This window comes from Oncorhynchus nerka, linkage group LG2 (genome assembly GCF_034236695.1).
Source record: "Oncorhynchus nerka isolate Pitt River linkage group LG2, Oner_Uvic_2.0, whole genome shotgun sequence".
NCBI lineage: Eukaryota > Metazoa > Chordata > Actinopteri > Salmoniformes > Salmonidae > Oncorhynchus > Oncorhynchus nerka.
Genome location: NC_088397.1, coordinates 78,710,723 through 78,728,757, shown reverse-complemented (window position 1 = coordinate 78,728,757; position 18,035 = coordinate 78,710,723). Strand labels below are relative to the sequence as shown.

Below are 18,035 nucleotides of genomic sequence, written 5' to 3'. Positions count from 1 at the left end.
GAGAGAGTGGCATGCAGGTGTGCAGACAAAGTAGGACAGACAGAGAGTGACATGCAGGTGTGCAGACAGACAGTAGGACAGACAGACAGACAGACAGACAGACTGGCAGGCAGATGGTCAGACAGACAGTAGGACATACAATAGGACAGAGAGAGTGTCATGCAGGTGGGCAGACAGACAGACAGTAGAGCAGACAGTAGGACAGACAGACAGAGAGTGGGGCAGGCAGGTGTGCAGACAGACAGTAGGACAGACAGACAGATTGAGAGGGTGGCATGCAGTGTACCTGAGGGACTAACAGAGGAGAGGGATATCAGGTCCTCCGGTGAAGGTGACAGCGTCCAGGACAGACAGGGTCAGGGAGGGGGAGGAGAGAGGGAGGCTAGGGAACTCAGAGGGTGAAGGAGGAGGTGAGGAGGAAAACACAGAAGTGGAGAGAGAGAAAGAAAAATAGGAACTTGGATCAAGGAGGACGACAGTCACTTTAGGCTTTCAGAACATTTGAGGATGCGTTGACTTGAGGAGCCAATAGAAAGAGTGCAGAGTGAGTGAGGTCAATGGGGGAAGGGTGGGGTTGTGAGGTGATAGGTTACAGTTCATGGGGGTGATGGTGGGAGGTTGTGTGAGTAGCATGTAGTGAGGGTGTTTGGGGTGGATGAATGGCTGACAGATAGACTCACCAATGGACAGGCCGCAGTGGGAGCCACACAGATTGATGTTGCTCTCTGAGATGGCAGCCATGCGGAGCTGGTCGTAGGCGCGGGTGAAGAAGGAGGCCAGGGTGCTGGCGTACACAACATTCCTCTCACGGGCAGCGCAACCAGTGGCAACACTCACCTAGAGGGAAAAGGGGAAGAAGGGGTTCCATCACACTATAACAATGGCAGCTGGTGACTTTGGCAAGATTAGTTAGAGCGAATAATGGATGGAAATTATTTTAATGAAGCCACGGGTGACATCTTCCAAGTCACCGTCTATTAATTTACAAGGGATGTATCCCAAATGGCCCCATATTCCCTATATAGTGCATTACTTTGTGTGCACCCTGGTTTTAAGTATACTATAAAGGGAATAGGGTGCTATTCAAGACGTAGGCACAAATTCAGGAGGACCATCCTCCTCTTCCTCCCTGGATGAGCCTCCTCTGGAGCCAGGCAGTAAATCTAGTCCCTCTTGAACCCCTCGGGGACATGTCCAGTGACCTCCGCAATTATTGGGACAGTGAAGGATTTATTTTTATTTTTGGCTCTATACTCCAAAGCTTTGGGTTTAAAATCAAACAACGACTGGGGGTAAAGTGCAGACTGTCAGCTTTAATTTGAGGGTATTTTCATCCATATCGGCTAAGCCGCTTAGAAATTACAGCACTTTTTGTACATCACACCACCATTTTAGGGGACCAAAAGTAATGGGCCAAATTCAGTTATATGTGTATTAAAATAGAGTTACAGACGCACACTTGTCATTCCTCCAAGACATGCTAACCTCTCACCAATACAATAACAGGGGAGGTTAGTATTTTATACCATACCTCCAAGACATGCTAACCTCTCACCATTACAATAACAGGAGAGGTTAGTATTTTATACCATACCTCCAAGACATGCTAACCTCTCACCATTACAATAACAGGGGAGATTAGTATTTTATATCATACCTCCAAGACATGCTAACCTCTCACCATTACAATAACAGGAGAGGTTAGTATTTTATACCATACCTCCAAGACATGCTAACCTCTCACCATTACAATAACAGGGGAGATTAGTATTTTATACCATACCTCCAAGACATGCTAACCTCTCACCATTACAATAACAGGGGAGATTAGTATTTTATACCATACCTCCAAGACATGCTAACCTCTCACCATTACAATAACAGGAGAGGTTAGTATTTTATATCATACCTCCAAGACATGCTAACCTCTCACCATTACAATAACAGGGGAGATTAGTATTTTATACCATACCTCCAAGACATGCTAACCTCTCACCATTACAATAACAGGAGAGGTTAGTATTTTATACCATACCTCCAAGACATGCTAACCTCTCACCATTACAATAACAGGGGAGGTTAGTATTTTATACCATACCTCCAAGACATGCTAACCTCTCACCATTACAATAACAGGAGAGGTTAGTATTTTATATCATACCTCCAAGACATGCTAACCTCTCACCATTACAATAACAGGAGAGGTTAGTATTTTATACCATACCTCCAAGACATGCTAACCTCTCACCATTACAATAACAGGAGAGGTTAGTATTTTATACCATACCTCCAAGACATGCTAACCTCTCACCATTACAATAACAGGAGAGGTTAGTATTTTATATCATACCTCCAAGACATGCTAACCTCTCACCATTACAATAACAGGGGAGATTAGTATTTTATACCATACCTCCAAGACATGCTAACCTCTCACCAATACAATAACAGGAGAGGTTAGTATTTTATATCATACCTCCAAGACATGCTAACCTCTCACCAATACAATAACAGGAGAGGTTAGTATTTTATACCATACCTCCAAGACATGCTAACCTCTCACCATTACAATAACGGGAGATTAGTATTTTATACCATACCTCCAAGACATGCTAACCTCTCACCATTACAATAACAGGGGAGATTAGTATTTTATACCATACCTCCAAGACATGCTAACCTCTCACCATTACAATAACAGGGGAGGTTAGTATTTTATACCATACCTCCAAGACATGCTAACCTCTCACCATTACAATAACAGGGGAGATTAGTATTTTATACCATACCTCCAAGACATGCTAACCTCTCACCATTACAATAACAGGGGAGATTAGTATTTTATACCATACCTCCAAGACATGCTAACCTCTCACCAATACAATAACAGGAGAGATTAGTATTTTATACCATACCTCCAAGACATGCTAACCTCTCACCATTACAATAACAGGGGAGATTAGTATTTTATACCATACCTCCAAGACATGCTAACCTCTCACCATTACAATAACAGGGGAGATTAGTATTTTATACCATACCTCCAAGACATGCTAACCTCTCACCAATACAATAACAGGGGAGGTTAGTATTTTATATCATACCTCCAAGACATGCTAACCTCTCACCATTACAATAACAGGGGAGATTAGTATTTTATACCATACCTCCAAGACATGCTAACCTCTCACCAATACAATAACAGGGGAGGTTAGTATTTTATATCATACCTCCAAGACATGCTAACCTCTCACCAATACAATAACAGGGGAGGTTAGTATTTTTTTAATCATACCTCCAAGACATGCTAACCTCTCACCATTACAATAACAGGGGAGGTTAGTATTTTATATCATACCTCCAAGACATGCTAACCTCTCACCAATACAATAACAGGGGAGGTTAGTATTTTATATCATACCTCCAAGACATGCTAACCTCTCACCAATACAATAACAGGAGAGGTTAGTATTTTATACCATACCTCCAAGACATGCTAACCTCTCACCATTACAATAACAGGAGAGGTTAGTATTTTATACCATACCTCCAAGACATGCTAACCTCTCACCAATACAATAACAGGGGAGGTTAGTATTTTATACCATACCTCCAAGACATGCTAACCTCTCACCATTACAATAACAGGAGAGGTTAGTATTTTATACCATACCTCCAAGACATGCTAACCTCTCACCATTACAATAACAGGGGAGATTAGTATTTTATACCATACCTCCAAGACATGCTAACCTCTCACCATTACAATAACAGGAGAGGTTAGTATTTTATACCATACCTCCAAGACATGCTAACCTCTCACCATTACAATAACAGGGGAGATTAGTATTTTATACCATACCTCCAAGACATGCTAACCTCTCACCAATACAATAACAGGGGAGATTAGTATTTTATACCATACCTCCAAGACATGCTAACCCCTCACCATTACAATAACAGGAGAGGTTAGTATTTTATACCATACCTCCAAGACATGCTAACCTCTCACCAATACAATAACAGGGGAGGTTAGTATTTTATATCATACCTCCAAGACATGCTAACCTCTCACCATTACAATAACAGGAGAGGTTAGTATTTTATACCATACCTCCAAGACATGCCAACCTCTCACCAATACAATAACAAGGGAGATTAGTATTTTATACCATACCTCCAAGTCATGCTAACCTCTCACCATTACAATAACAGGGGAGGTTAGTATTTTATATCATACCTCCAAGACATGCTAACCTCTCACCATTACAATAACAGGAGAGGTTAGTATTTTATACCATACCTCCAAGACATGCTAACCTCTCACCAATACAATAACAGGGGAGGTTAGTATTTTATATCATACCTCCAAGACATGCTAACCTCTCACCATTACAATAACTGGGGAGATTAGTATTTTATATCATACCTCCAAGACATGCTAACCTCTCACCAATACAATAACAGGAGAGGTTAGTATTTTATACCATACCTCCAAGACATGCTAAACTCGCTGCCCACACCTGCCTGCCCACCCAGTATCACTACTCTGGATGGTTCTTACTTAGAATATGTGGACAAGTACAAATATCTAGGTGTCTGGTTAGACTGTAAACTCTCCTTCCAGACTCAAATTAAGCATCTCCAATCCAAAATTAAATCTAGAATCGGCTTCCTATTTTGCAACAAAGCATCCTTCACTCATGCTGCCGACCCTCGACTTCAGCAATGTCATTTCCAAAATAGCCCCCAACACTCTACTCAACAAATTGGATGCAGTCTATCACAGTGCCATCTGTTTTGTCACCAAAGCCCCATATACTACCCACCACTGCGACCTGTACTCTCTCGTTAGCTGGCCCTCGCTTCATACTCGTCGCCAAACCCACTGGCTTCAGGTCATCTACAAGTCTCTGATGGGTAAGGCCCAGCCTTATCTCAGCTCACGGGTCACCATAGCAGCACCCACCTGTAGCACACGCTCCAGCAGGTATATCTCTCTAGTCACCCCGAAAGCCAATTCCTCCTTTGGCCGCCTTTCCTTCCAGTTCTCTGCTGCCAATGACTGGAATGAATTGCAAAAATCACTGAAGCTGGAGACTCTTACCTCCCTTACTAGCTTTAAGCACCAGCTGTCTGAGTAGCTCACAGATCACTGCACCTGTACATAGCCCATCTGTAAATAGCCCATCCAACTACCTCATCCCAATACTTTATTTATTTATCTTGCTCCTTTACACCCCTGTATCTATACTTGCACATTCATCTTCTGCACACTCTAGTGTCTAATTGGTATATTGTAATTACTTCGCCACCATGGCCTACTTATTGCCTTACCTCCCTTTTCTTACCTCATTTGCACACACTGTATATAGATTTTCTTCAACTGTATTATTGACTGTATGTTTTGTTTATTCCATGTGTAACTCTGTGTTGTTATATGTGTCGAACTGCTTTGCTTTATCTTGGCCAGGTCGCAGTTGTAAATGAGAACTTGTTCTCAACTTGCCTACCTGGTTAAATAAAGGTGAAATAAAAAATAAATAAAAATATAAGTGAATTTGTCCCAAAACTTTTGGTCCCCTAAAATGGGGGGGACTATGTACAAAAAGTGCTGTCATTTCTAAACAGTTCACCCAATATGGATGAAAATACCCTCAACTTTAAGCTGCCAGTCCTCACTTTAACCTTTAACCTTTTTATTTAACATCCAAACTTTTGGGGTATAGAGCCAAAAAAATCATTTTCTGTCCCAATAATTACAGAGGGCACTGTACTTCATTTGTATGGTGGTCCTGCACCTGCAGAGTCTTAGACATGTAGGAAGATACTGAACACAAATCAGCTGCAGATACAGCAGAACCACATAATTACATAGAACAATATTTATTGTATCTCTATGACCTGAGGATCCAAAGGGTCAAGTGAGGTCTCCATGGGAACAACAACTGCTGAGCCAATCACAATCAAAGGTTCATGCCTCCAGAAGTTATGTAAAAGTCAGTGAGAAGTCAGTCAGTCCAAAAGCACAGGAGCTTACGGTACCATATGTGAGGAATCACTCTCATGCATTGTCATTTCCTGTTTCCTGTCTCTAGAGCCCTCCCCGATCCCCCTGCTCCTCTCCTCAATGTAATATGGACTCATTCATATTCTATAGCAGTACCAAACAGAGGTACTATTATCCCATGTCCCTATTCTCCACTACTTTGAATCTGGTCAAAGAGAACAGAACTCCTGTTATTGACTCCTGTCATTGTATAGAAGACAATTTAATTAGTCTATTTTTCTGTATCTCTCTCGCAACATATATTTTTTAATATTTTCTGTTTACCAAAAACAGTGGCGGGATGTCAACTGTGTGATTATTTGAATTGCAGCTTGCCCCTTTGATACAGTATTCACAAACACATGACATAATGCAGTCATAAATCAGTCATAACATTAACACCAGTGCCTCTCTGATTTGCTCATGCTTCTCTTATCAATATTAATGATTCCTCATTAGAGAATCTGTCCGTCTCATTTGAACCTGTCATTCTGGCTCTTTTCTGCACATCGTCTTTATGATAATAGTCTAGCAGCCAGCGAGCCAGCCCGTCAGTCAACCAGTCAGTCAGCCTGTCAGCCTGTCAGTTAGTCAGTCAGCCAGCCCGTCAGTCAACCAGTCAGTCAGTCAGTCAGCCAGTCTGCCAGTCAGTCAGCCAGCGAGCCAGCCCGTCAGTCAACCAGTCAGTCAGTCAGCCTGTCAGCCTGTCAGTCAACCAGTCAGTCAGTCAGCCAGGCAGTCACCTACCCAGTCAGTCAGTCAGTCAGCCAGTCTGCCAGTCACCCAGTCATTCAGCCAGTAAACCAGTCCGCCAGTCAGTCAGTGAGATCAGCCAGACGGCCACACCCACCCTCCTCTCTGATTAATATTTCACCTCTCAGCATGACTGACTTGTTATAACGGCTGATCAAACACAGCCCTGACCTACATCTGAACAGGCTACCATGAGGAACCAGACAAATGGCCAGGCATCTACTGTATACGGTACAGCCAGGCCTGAACGGCTGGCTCTTCCAAAATGTTAATGTATTTTGTAGATTGCAATGAGAGGGTGAAATAAGTGGGGAGGGGAGAGAGAGAAACAGAAAGATACATTTAAAAAAAAATGTATATATATATTTTTTAAACTTCAGTTTATTTAGTAAATACTTTGTTAACACTTATTTTTCTTAAAACTGCGTTGTTGGTTAAGGGCTTGTAAGTAAGCATTTCACTGTAATGTCTACACCTGTTGTGTTCGGCGCATGTGACAAATACAATTAGATTTGATTTGATTTTGATTTGAAAGAAAGAGACCTGCAAAGACACAGATAGAAAGAGAAAGAGAGAAATAAACAGACAGCGAGTGGTGGGCAGTATACTGTATGAGAGGCTGCAGAGCCAGCTGTGTGTAGGGAGGGAGGGAGCATGGCGAGGCATCGGAGGAATGACGGGAGGGAGGGAGGGAGCATGGCATACTGTAAGTAGGTCATGTCGCAGCCTCTCTACCTCTCTCTCCAGTCCCAGTGTTACATTATGGATGGACCCACATCTCAGCCTCTCTGCCTCTCTCTACAGTCCCAGTGTTACATTATGGATGGACCCACAACTCAGCCTCTCTGCCTCTCTCTACAGTCCCAGTGTTACATTATGGATGGACCCACATCTCAGCCTCTCTGCCTCTCTCTACAGTCCCAGTGTTACATTATGGATGGACCCACATCTCAGCCTCTTTCTACAGTCCCAGTGTTACATTATGGATGGACCCACATCTCAGCCTCTCTCTACAGTCCCAGTGTTACATTATGGATGGACCCACATCTCAGCCTCTCTGCCTCTCTCTACAGTCCCAGTGTTACATTATGGATGGACCCACATCTCAGCCTCTTTCTACAGACCAAGTGTTACATTATGGATGTACCCACATCTCAGCCTCTCTGCCTCTCTCTACAGTCCCAGTGTTACATTATGGATGGACCCACATCTCAGCCTCTCTGCCTCTCTCTACAGTCCCAGTGTTACATTATGGATGGACCCACATCTCAGCCTCTCTGCATCTCTCTACAGTCCCAGTGTTACATTATGGATGGACCCACATCTCAGCCTCTCTGCATCTCTCTACAGTCCCAGTGTTACATTATGGATGGACCCACATCTCAGCCTTTTTCTACAGTCCCAGTGTTACATTATGGATGGACCCACATCTCAGCCTCTCTGCCTCTCTCTACAGTCCCAGTGTTACATTATGGATGGACCCACATCTCAGCCTCTCTGCCTCTCTCTCCAGTCCCAGTGTTACATTATGGATGGACCCACATCTCAGCCTCTCTGCCTCTTTCTACAGTCCCAGTGTTACATTATGGATGGACCCACATCTTAGCCTCTCTGCCTCTCTCTACAGTCGCAGTGTTACATTATGGATGGACCCACATCTCAGCCTCTCTGCCTCTCTCTACAGTCCCAGTGTTACATTATGGATGGACCCACATCTCAGCCTCTCTGCCTCTCTCTCCAGTCCCAGTGTTACATTATGGATGGACCCACATCTCAGCCTCTCTGCCTCTTTCTACAGTCCCAGTGTTACATTATGGATGGACCCACATCTTAGCCTCTCTGCCTCTCTCTACAGTCGCAGTGTTACATTATGGATGGACCCACATCTCAGCCTCTCTGCCCCTTTCTACAGTCCCAGTGTTACATTATGGATGGACCCACATCTCAGCCTCTTTCTACAGTCCCAGTGTTACATTATGGATGGACCCACATCTCAGCCTCTCTGCCTCTCTCTACAGTCCCAGTGTTACATTATGGATGGACCCACATCTCAGCCTCTCTGCCTTTCTCTACAGTCCCAGTGTTACATTATGGATGGACCCACATCTCAGCCTCTCTGAATCTCTCTACAGTCCCAGTGTTACATTATGGATGGACCCACATCTCAGCCTCTCTGCCTCTCTCTACAGTCCCAGTGTTACATTATGGATGGACCCACATCTCAGGCTCTCTGCCCCTTTCTACAGTCCCAGTGTTACATTATGGATGGACCCACATCTCAGCCTCTCTGCCTCTCTCTACAGTCCCAGTGTTACATTATGGATGGACCCACATCTCAGCCTCTCTCTACAGTCCCAGTGTTACATTATGGATGGACCCACATCTCAGCCTCTCTGCCTCTTTCTACAGTCCCAGTGTTACATTATGGATGGACCCACATCTTAGCCTCTCTGCCTCTCTCTACAGTCGCAGTGTTACATTATGGATGGACCCACATCTCAGCCTCTCTGCCTCTCTCTACAGTCCCAGTGTTACATTATGGATGGACCCACAACTCAGCCTCTCTGCCTCTCTTTACAGTCGCAGTGTTACATTATGGATGGACCCACATCTCAGCCTCTCTGCCTCTCTCTACAGTCCCAGTGTTACATTATGGATGGACCCACAACTCAGCCTCTCTGCCTCTCTCTACAGTCCCAGTGTTACATTATGGATGGACCCACATCTCAGCCTCTCTGCCTTTCTCTACAGTCCCAGTGTTACATTATGGATGGACCCACATCTCAGCCTCTCTGAATCTCTCTACAGTCCCAGTGTTACATTATGGATGGACCCACATCTCAGCCTCTCTGCCTCTCTCTACAGTCCCAGTGTTACATTATGGATGGACCCACATCTCAGGCTCTCTGCCCCTTTCTACAGTCCCAGTGTTACATTATGGATGGACCCACATCTCAGCCTCTCTGCCTCTCTCTACAGTCCCAGTGTTACATTATGGATGGACCCACAACTCAGCCTCTCTGCCTCTCTCTACAGTCCCAGTGTTACATTATGGATGGACCCACATCTCAGCCTCTCTGCCTTTCTCTACAGTCCCAGTGTTACATTATGGATGGACCCACATCTCAGCCTCTCTGAATCTCTCTACAGTCCCAGTGTTACATTATGGATGGACCCACATCTCAGCCTCTCTGCCTCTCTCTACAGTCCCAGTGTTACATTATGGATGGACCCACATCTCAGGCTCTCTGCCCCTTTCTACAGTCCCAGTGTTACATTATGGATGGACCCACATCTCAGCCTCTCTGCCTCTCTCTACAGTCCCAGTGTTACATTATGGATGGACCCACATCTCAGCCTCTCTCTACAGTCCCAGTGTTACATTATGGATGGACCCACATCTCAGCCTCTCTGCCTCTCTCTACAGTCCCAGTGTTACATTATGGATGGACCTACATCTCAGCCTCTCTGCCTCTCTCTACAGTCCCAGTGTTACATTATGGATGGACCTACATGCATTATTCATCATACCAGCCTCAGTAACACAGAGAGAGAACATTTTTTGATTCAGGCAATTAGACCTTAAAAAAAGTGTATTTCATGAGAAAGGACAGTGAAGAGAAGTCTAAAAAGCCCACATATCTCCCACCTCAACCAGGCTAGAGCAAATGCTCAAAGGATCTAAAAGATTTAAAATAATATTCAAACTCTGGTCTGGGGACAGGGCATTCTGTTCAAACCCAGGTCTGGGGAGAGGGCATTCTGTTCAAACCCAGGTCTGGGGACAGGGCATTCTGTTCAAACCCAGGTCTGGGTACAGGGCATTCTGTTCAAAGCCAGGTCTGGGTACAGGGCATTCTGTTCAAACCCAGGTCTGGGTACAGGGCATTCTGTTCAAACCCAGGTCTGGGTACAGGGCATTCTGTTCAAACCCAGGTCTGGGGAGAGGGCATTCTGTTCAAACCCAGGTCTGGGTACAGGGCATTCTGTTCAAACCCAGGTCTGGGGACAGGGCATTCTGTTAAGCATCAGAGAGAGAGACGTAAGTAGAGGAGAGAGGAGAGCTAAACTGAGCCACAAAATGCTGCTGCAATTGTATTTCTTATTTTAATCTGAGTACATTTCTACGATTCTTATTTAATATTTTACAAAAATATTTATTTGGAGGACAGGTCATCTTTGAAAAGCTTGGTGAGGTTAGAGAAAGTTAGAGAAAGACACTTTAGAGAAAGTGTCTGTGTTTATAGAGTGTTCATACTTAGTTCCAATCGGTTTCATCTGACCCTGACCACATCACCTGTGACCAGGACCAACTCAAGCGGGTTTCATTTCCTACCATGTTCTGTTGAGCGATGTAACACTCCACAAAGCGGTTGGGATGTTCGTTCTTGAAGATCTCTGAGTAGGTGACGTTGTTGGTGTCTCCGTCCAGGACCACCACGCGCTCGTTGTAACGACCCAGTTTAGCCAGGGCCATGCCATAGGCTTTCCTAGTGGAAACCTATAGAAAGACAACCATTCAATCAATTAATCAACCAATTAACTAATATATGAATCAATCAACCAGTCATTAATAATAATATGAAAGCAATATAAGAAAGCAAGTCAATAAGCCAATAAGTCTACCTGTTATTTATGCATCATTATACGACCTTCTAGTTGACAGTACTCAAAGTTACCTTTGTCTGTACATTATGCCTTGAATCTATGCTATCGTGCCCAGAAACCTGCTCCTTTTACTCTCTGTTACGAACGTGCTAGACAGCTAGTTCGTATAGCATTTAGCTGTACCCTTATCCTACTTCTCCTCTGTTCCTCTGGTGATGTAAAGGTTAATCCAGGTCCTGCAGTGCCTAGCTCCACTCCCACTCCCCAGGTGCTCTCATTTGTTGACTTCTGTAACTGTAAAAGCCTTGGTAAAAGCCTTGGTTTCATGCATGTTAACATTAGAAGCCTACTCCCTAAGTTTGTTTTACTCACTGCTCCCAGATGTCTTAGCCGTGTCTGAATCCTGGCTTAGGAAAAACACCATAAACCTTGAAATCTCCATCACTAACTATAACATTTTCCGCCAAGATAGAACTGCCAAAGGGGGCGGTGTTGCAATCTACTGCAAAGATAGCCTGCAGAGTTCTGTATTACTATCCAAGTCCATACCCAAACCATTTGAGCTGTTACTTCTAAAAATTAACCTTTCCAGAAACAAGTCTCTCACTGTTGCCACTTGCTATAGACCTCCCTCTGCCCCCAGCTGTGCCCTCGATACCATATGTTAATTGATTGCCCCCCATCTATCTTCTGAGCTCGTGCTACTAGGTGACCGAAACTGGGACATGCTTAACACCCTGGCCATCCTACAATCCAAGCTTGATGCCCTCAATCTCACACAAATTATCAATGAACCTACCAGGTACAACTCCAAATCCGTAAACACGGGCACCCTCATATATGTAATCCTAACTAACTCTCCCTCCAAATACACCTCTGCTGTTTTCAATCAAGATCTCAGTGATCACTGCCTCATTGCCTGCATCCGTAATGGGCCTGCGACCAAACGACCACCCCTCATCAGTGTCAAACGCTCCCTAAAACACTTCTGCCAAACATACCATTGTAAAACTGACCATCCTACCGATCCTCGACTTCGGTGATGTCATCTATGAAATAGCCTCCAACACTCTACTCAACAAACTGGATGCAGTCTATCACAGTGCCATCCGTTTGATTTATTTATCTTGCTCCTTTGCACCCCAGTATCTCTACTTGCACATTTATCTTCTGCACATCTACCATTCCAGTGTTTAATTGCTACATTGTAATTACTTCGCCACCATGGCCTATTTATTGCCTTACCTCTCTTATCTTACGTCATTTGCACACACTGTATATATACTTTTTGTTTTCTTTTTTCTACTGTATTATTGACTATGTTTTGTTTATTCCATATGTAACTCTGTGTTGTTGTATGTGTTGAATTGCTATGCTTTATCTTGGCCAAGTCACAGTTGCAAATGAGAACTTGTTCTCAACTAGCCTACCTGGTTAAATGAAGGTGAAATGAAAAATAAATAAATAAATAACAGTTGTGACAGCTTATTTTATGATATCTTGTTTGGGACTATGGGCTGAGTCCCAAGTGTCAGTGCAGTCAATAATGTTGACACCTCTGTCATTGGGATGAGAGCACAATCCCAGATGTACTGTAAATGGTGAGGTGCAATGGAGGCTGCTGAGGGGAGGACCACTAGCCTCCTGTGGTGAGGTGTGTGTTCTATGTGTTACCTTCTCTCCCTGCTTGTAGGCGGGTGCGCTGGGCATGCGGATGTTGCACAGGCTGACTGGCGGGGCGTCCTCCATGGGCGTGGCAGGGTACAGGCGCTTGCTGCTGTTCATGATGCGCGCCTGCAGATCCTTCACGACTCCCTCAGCCATGTCTTTGGGCAGGGGCTTGGCATGCCAGCCCATCTTATCCTCCACAGCTGGCAAACGTGGACAGCAGAATACACAACATCAAAATACACACAGTATACTCAACATTATATTGTATACGTATACATAGGCCCAGGAGTTTGTCATGATCATGTGACCTGACCAATAAAAACGCTGGTACTGAAACCAGGTCACATGGTCAGTAAAAGGTCCTTCGCAACACATTATACAGTAGTGACTTGTGTGTGCATATACTGAGATAGAGGGAAGCCCATCACTGAGATAGAGGGAAGCCCATCACTGAAATAGAGGGTAGCTCATCACTGAGATAGGGGAAGCCCATCACTGAGATAGAGGGAAGCCCATCACTGAAATAGAGGGTAGCCCATCACTGAGATAGGGGAAGCCCACACTGAGACAGTGTGCCATCACAGCAGCAAGATTTGTGACCTGTTGCCACGAGAAAAGGGCAACCAGTGAAGAACAAACACCATTGTAAATACAACCCATATTTATGCTTATTTATTTTATCTTGTGTCCTTTAACTATTTGTACATTGTATATATATATATAATATTTACATTTACATTTAAGTCATTTAGCAGACGCTCTTATCCAGAGCGACTTACAAATTGACATTTGTAATGTCTTTACTGTTTTGAAACTTCTGTATGTGTAATGTTTACTGTTAATTTTTGTTGTTTTTCACTTTATATATTCACTTTGTATGTTGTCTACCTCACTTGCTTTGGCAATGTTAACACATGTTTCCCATGCCAATAAAGCCCTTGAATTGAATTGAATTGATAGAGGGAAGCCCATCACTGAGATAGAGGGTAGCCCATCACTGAGATAAGGGAAGCCCATCACTGAGATAGAGCATAGCCCATCACTGAGATAGAGGCCTAGTATGAGTAATATAATGTAACCAGTAGCCATGTGAGGCTGAGAGTACCTGGGATGCCCTTGCCCTTGGTGGTCTTGGCGATGATGGCAGTGGGCTGGTGGCGAGCCTGGCTCAGAGCCTTACACAGCTCCTCCACACTGTGCCCATCCACAATGATGGCATGCCAACTGTAGAAACACATCAGAAAACCCATTTCACATATGGAAACACATGAACACACTTTCTCTACTCATACACACATAAACAATACATTCCACATATGCCCACTAATGTTGACATATGCCTTAACACATTCACAGACTAGTTCTCCCAGCACATTCACAAAGATGATCACTCTCTCCCTGTAAACCCACTCACACACACTCACCCGAAGGCCTCACAGCGTTTCTGGTACTTCTCCACATGGTGCTGCAGGGGCGCTGGGTCGGTCTGGCCCAGACGGTTGATATCCAAGATGGCCACCAGGTTGTCCAGCTGGTAGTAGGAGGCGAAGGACATGGCCTCCCACACTGCCCCCTCAGACAGCTCCCCATCCCCCATCAGACAGAACACACGGTAGCTGGGGAAGAGAAAGGGATGGGTGGGTGAGACAGGGGTGTGTGTGTGTGCGTGTGTGTGTGTGTGTGTGTGTGTGTGTGTGTGTGTGTGTGTGTGTGTGTGTGTGTGTGTGTGTGTGTGTGTGTGTCTGACTAGGGGGCTGGATGGTAACCTTTACCCCTCTCTCATTCTATCACACCTACACCTACTCTGTTCCCTCATATCTCCACTGAGGCTTCTAGCCACACAGGCACCTTTGAACAGAACAAACGCTCATCTTTTAATCAATGGTTTGATAATCTGCTTATGTTATGAGTTTTAACCACTGTCCACACAACATCCTTCTCCAGTACAAATGTATCTAGGGCACATTTTGGATGTTGGCAATATCAGCATTCTGCATATCGGAGATCCACATTCCGAGACAAAACCTGAACCCAAACCTTAATTAGATTGAGGAATGTGCGTGTGGTTTTGAACAATAGACTGAGTGATGAATACTAATGTAAACCTGATCCAATCGGATTCTGAGACAGAATCTTTCTGGATGGTAAAAAAGAACAGAGTTGTGTCTGCCAGGGCTGTGGTAATTAGAGCAGAACAATTGGGATAGCAGAGCATGCAGCCACTGTACACATGGAGAACCTTCAAAAACCTCACTATGCTCTAAAGCAGTGTTTCCCAACACTGCTCCTTGAGTACCCCAACAGTACACATGTGTATTGTAGCCCTGGAGAAGCACACCTGATTCAACTTGTCAACTAATCATCAAGCCCTCAATGAGTTGCATGAGGTGTGTTTGTCCAGGGCTATAACTAACCTGTGTTCTGTTGGTACTGGAGGACCAGGGTCGGGGATCACTGCTCTAAAGACCTCTAAAATACCACAATATGAACTAGAGTCCATGCTTAACACTTTAGAATTCAGTGTGTGCATGTGTGTGAACTCTTACCTGGACTTGTCAAAGTACTTCCCGGTGTAGGCCATCCCACAGGCCACACCCAGGCCCTGGCCCAGAGAGCCAGTAGCCACATCCACAAACTGCTGCTTCTGAAACTCCAACGCATACACAGGAACAGGACTGTTACTATCACCATAGAGAGCAGGTATGTGTTCAGTAGGTGGAAAACATTGATGTATTATTATAAGTTACAAGTTATTGGACAAGTTTAGTGAGGCACTACCTGAACTTGTCCAATAAGAACACAGATGGTTGTTTACAGTTGCAAAACCTTTTGCTACTGTGTGTCCTTCGGAATATGACCCAGTTTTAGAGCTGTTGTGTGGTCATATCTGTCTGGTCCTAATTGAGGCTGTTAAAGGTGATGGGTAGGTTAACTGTTAGGCTATTAAAGGTGAGGAGTAGTCTAAGGTCGCGTTCCCCTGCTCAGACGTTGCATGCATCAACCAATGCTTGTGTGCCACATCATCGACTGTGCAGTCGGGCACCACATTGCTGTAACATATGATATGGTATAGTTAGCTGATACGTTAAATACCTATACAGGCGTTGTAAGATCTGGTATGGTCATCAATGTCTGAGCAGGAGAACATGACCTAACCTTTAGGCTGTTAAAGGTGAGGTGTAGGCTAACTCTTAGGCTATTGAAGGTGAGGTGTAGGCTAACTCTTAGGCTATTGAAGGTGAGGTGTAGGCTAACTCTTAGGTTATTGAAGGTGAGGTGTAGGCTAACTCTTAGGCTATTGAAGGTGAGGTGTAGGCTAACTCTTAGGTTATTGAAGGTGAGGTGTAGGCTAACTCTTAGGCTATTGAAGGTGAGGTGTAGGCTAACTCTTAGGCTATTGAAGGTGAGGTGTAGGCTAACTCTTAGGCTATTGAAGGTGAGGTGTAGGCTAACTCTTAGGTTATTGAAGGTGAGGTGTAGGCTAACTCTTAGGCTATTGAAGGTGAGGTGTAGGCTAACGATTAGGTTATTGAAGGTGAGGTGTAGGCTAACTCTTAGGCTATTGAAGGTTATTGAGGTGTAGGCTAACTTAGGTTATTGAAGGCTGTAGGCTAACGATTGAAAGGTGAGGTGTAGGCTAACTCTTAGGTTATTGAAGGTGAGGTGTAGGCTAACGATTAGGTTATTGAAGGTGAGGTGTAGGCTAACGATTAGGTTATTGAAGGTGAGGTGTAGGCTAACGATTAGGTTATTGAAGGTGAGGTGTAGGCTAACGATTAGGTTATTGAAGGTGAGGTGTAGGCTAACGATTAGGTTATTAAAGGCCCAATGCAGATGTTTTATATCAATATAATAACATTTCTGTGTAACAATTAAGTAACTTACTGTAATATATTTACATTTAATGGTTAAATAGCTTTTTATCAAAACTATTTCTCAAAAAATAATTTGCTAGGACTCTCTAGGAGTGGTCTGAGTGGGGAGGGGAAAACTGAAAACTAGCTGTTATTGGCAGAGAGGTTTGTAACACTCTTTGTTATTGGTCTATTAACCAATTTACCTCATGTTGATGTCACCATGGCAAGCTGGCAACCAGAAACTATCAGGAAATAACACTGATCATTTTTGTGGGCACTTTTACAATGTTAGTTTCAACAGCTGTTGCACAATATGATACAAAACAGAGAAAAAACATAATTTAGTGCTAAGCTATTAAAGGTGATGTGTAGTAGTTATCACTTACAGGTATGGGGTGTCCCTCCAGGTTGGACTCCACCTGGCACAGAGAGAGCAGCTCACTCTCCTTCAGGAAGCCAGTCTCTGTCCACATGGAGTACAGGGCTGGGGCGGCATGACCCTGAGGAGAGGAACAGACATCTTACTGTAGTACTAGTATATGATACTATAACAAAACCTATAACACTATAACACAACCACAATATAACTGTATAACCAGGAAGAGTAAAATACACTGTTGCTGCATGCCAGGCCTATAATCATACATATGTCTATAATCATACATATGCCTATAATCATACATATGTCTATAATCATACATATGTCTATAATCATACATATGTCTATAATCATACATATGTCTATAATCATACATATGTCTATAATCATACATATGTCTATAATCATACATATGTCTATAATCATACATATGTCTATAATCATATAATCATACATATGTCTATAATCATACATATGTCTATAATCATACATATGTCTATAATCATACATATGTCTATAATCATACATATGTCTATAATCATACATATGTCTATAATCATACATATGTCTATAATCATACATATGTCTATAATCATACATATGTCTATAATCATACATATGTCTATAATCATACATATGTCTATAATCATACATATGTCTATAATCATACATATGCCTATGACAATTGCAGACCAACTGTAATATGTATGAAAAATCT

At 43.6% G+C, this 18,035-nt stretch overlaps 1 protein-coding gene across 3 annotated transcripts in view; it reads right to left on the bottom strand.

Moving 5' to 3' along the window:
* The window catches only part of LOC115143035 (transketolase-like), a 32,104-nt gene that overhangs the window by 11,171 nt on the left and 2,898 nt on the right, over window positions 1-18,035 (bottom strand). The window contains exons 3-9 of one of the 3 annotated variants that reach the window (XM_029683032.2): window positions 17,325-17,438; window positions 15,628-15,731; window positions 14,506-14,697; window positions 14,187-14,305; window positions 13,085-13,281; window positions 11,139-11,303; window positions 681-837 (exon numbers count right to left, since the gene is read on the bottom strand). In XM_029683032.2, the coding sequence (XP_029538892.2) occupies window positions 681-837; window positions 11,139-11,303; window positions 13,085-13,281; window positions 14,187-14,305; window positions 14,506-14,697; window positions 15,628-15,731; window positions 17,325-17,438 (1,048 nt within the window). Of the gene's footprint in view, window positions 1-680; window positions 838-11,138; window positions 11,304-13,084; window positions 13,282-14,186; window positions 14,306-14,505; window positions 14,698-15,627; window positions 15,742-17,324; window positions 17,439-18,035 lie in introns of all 3 variants that reach the window. The other 2 variants (XM_029683041.2, XM_065003105.1) reach the window with 2 other exon arrangements.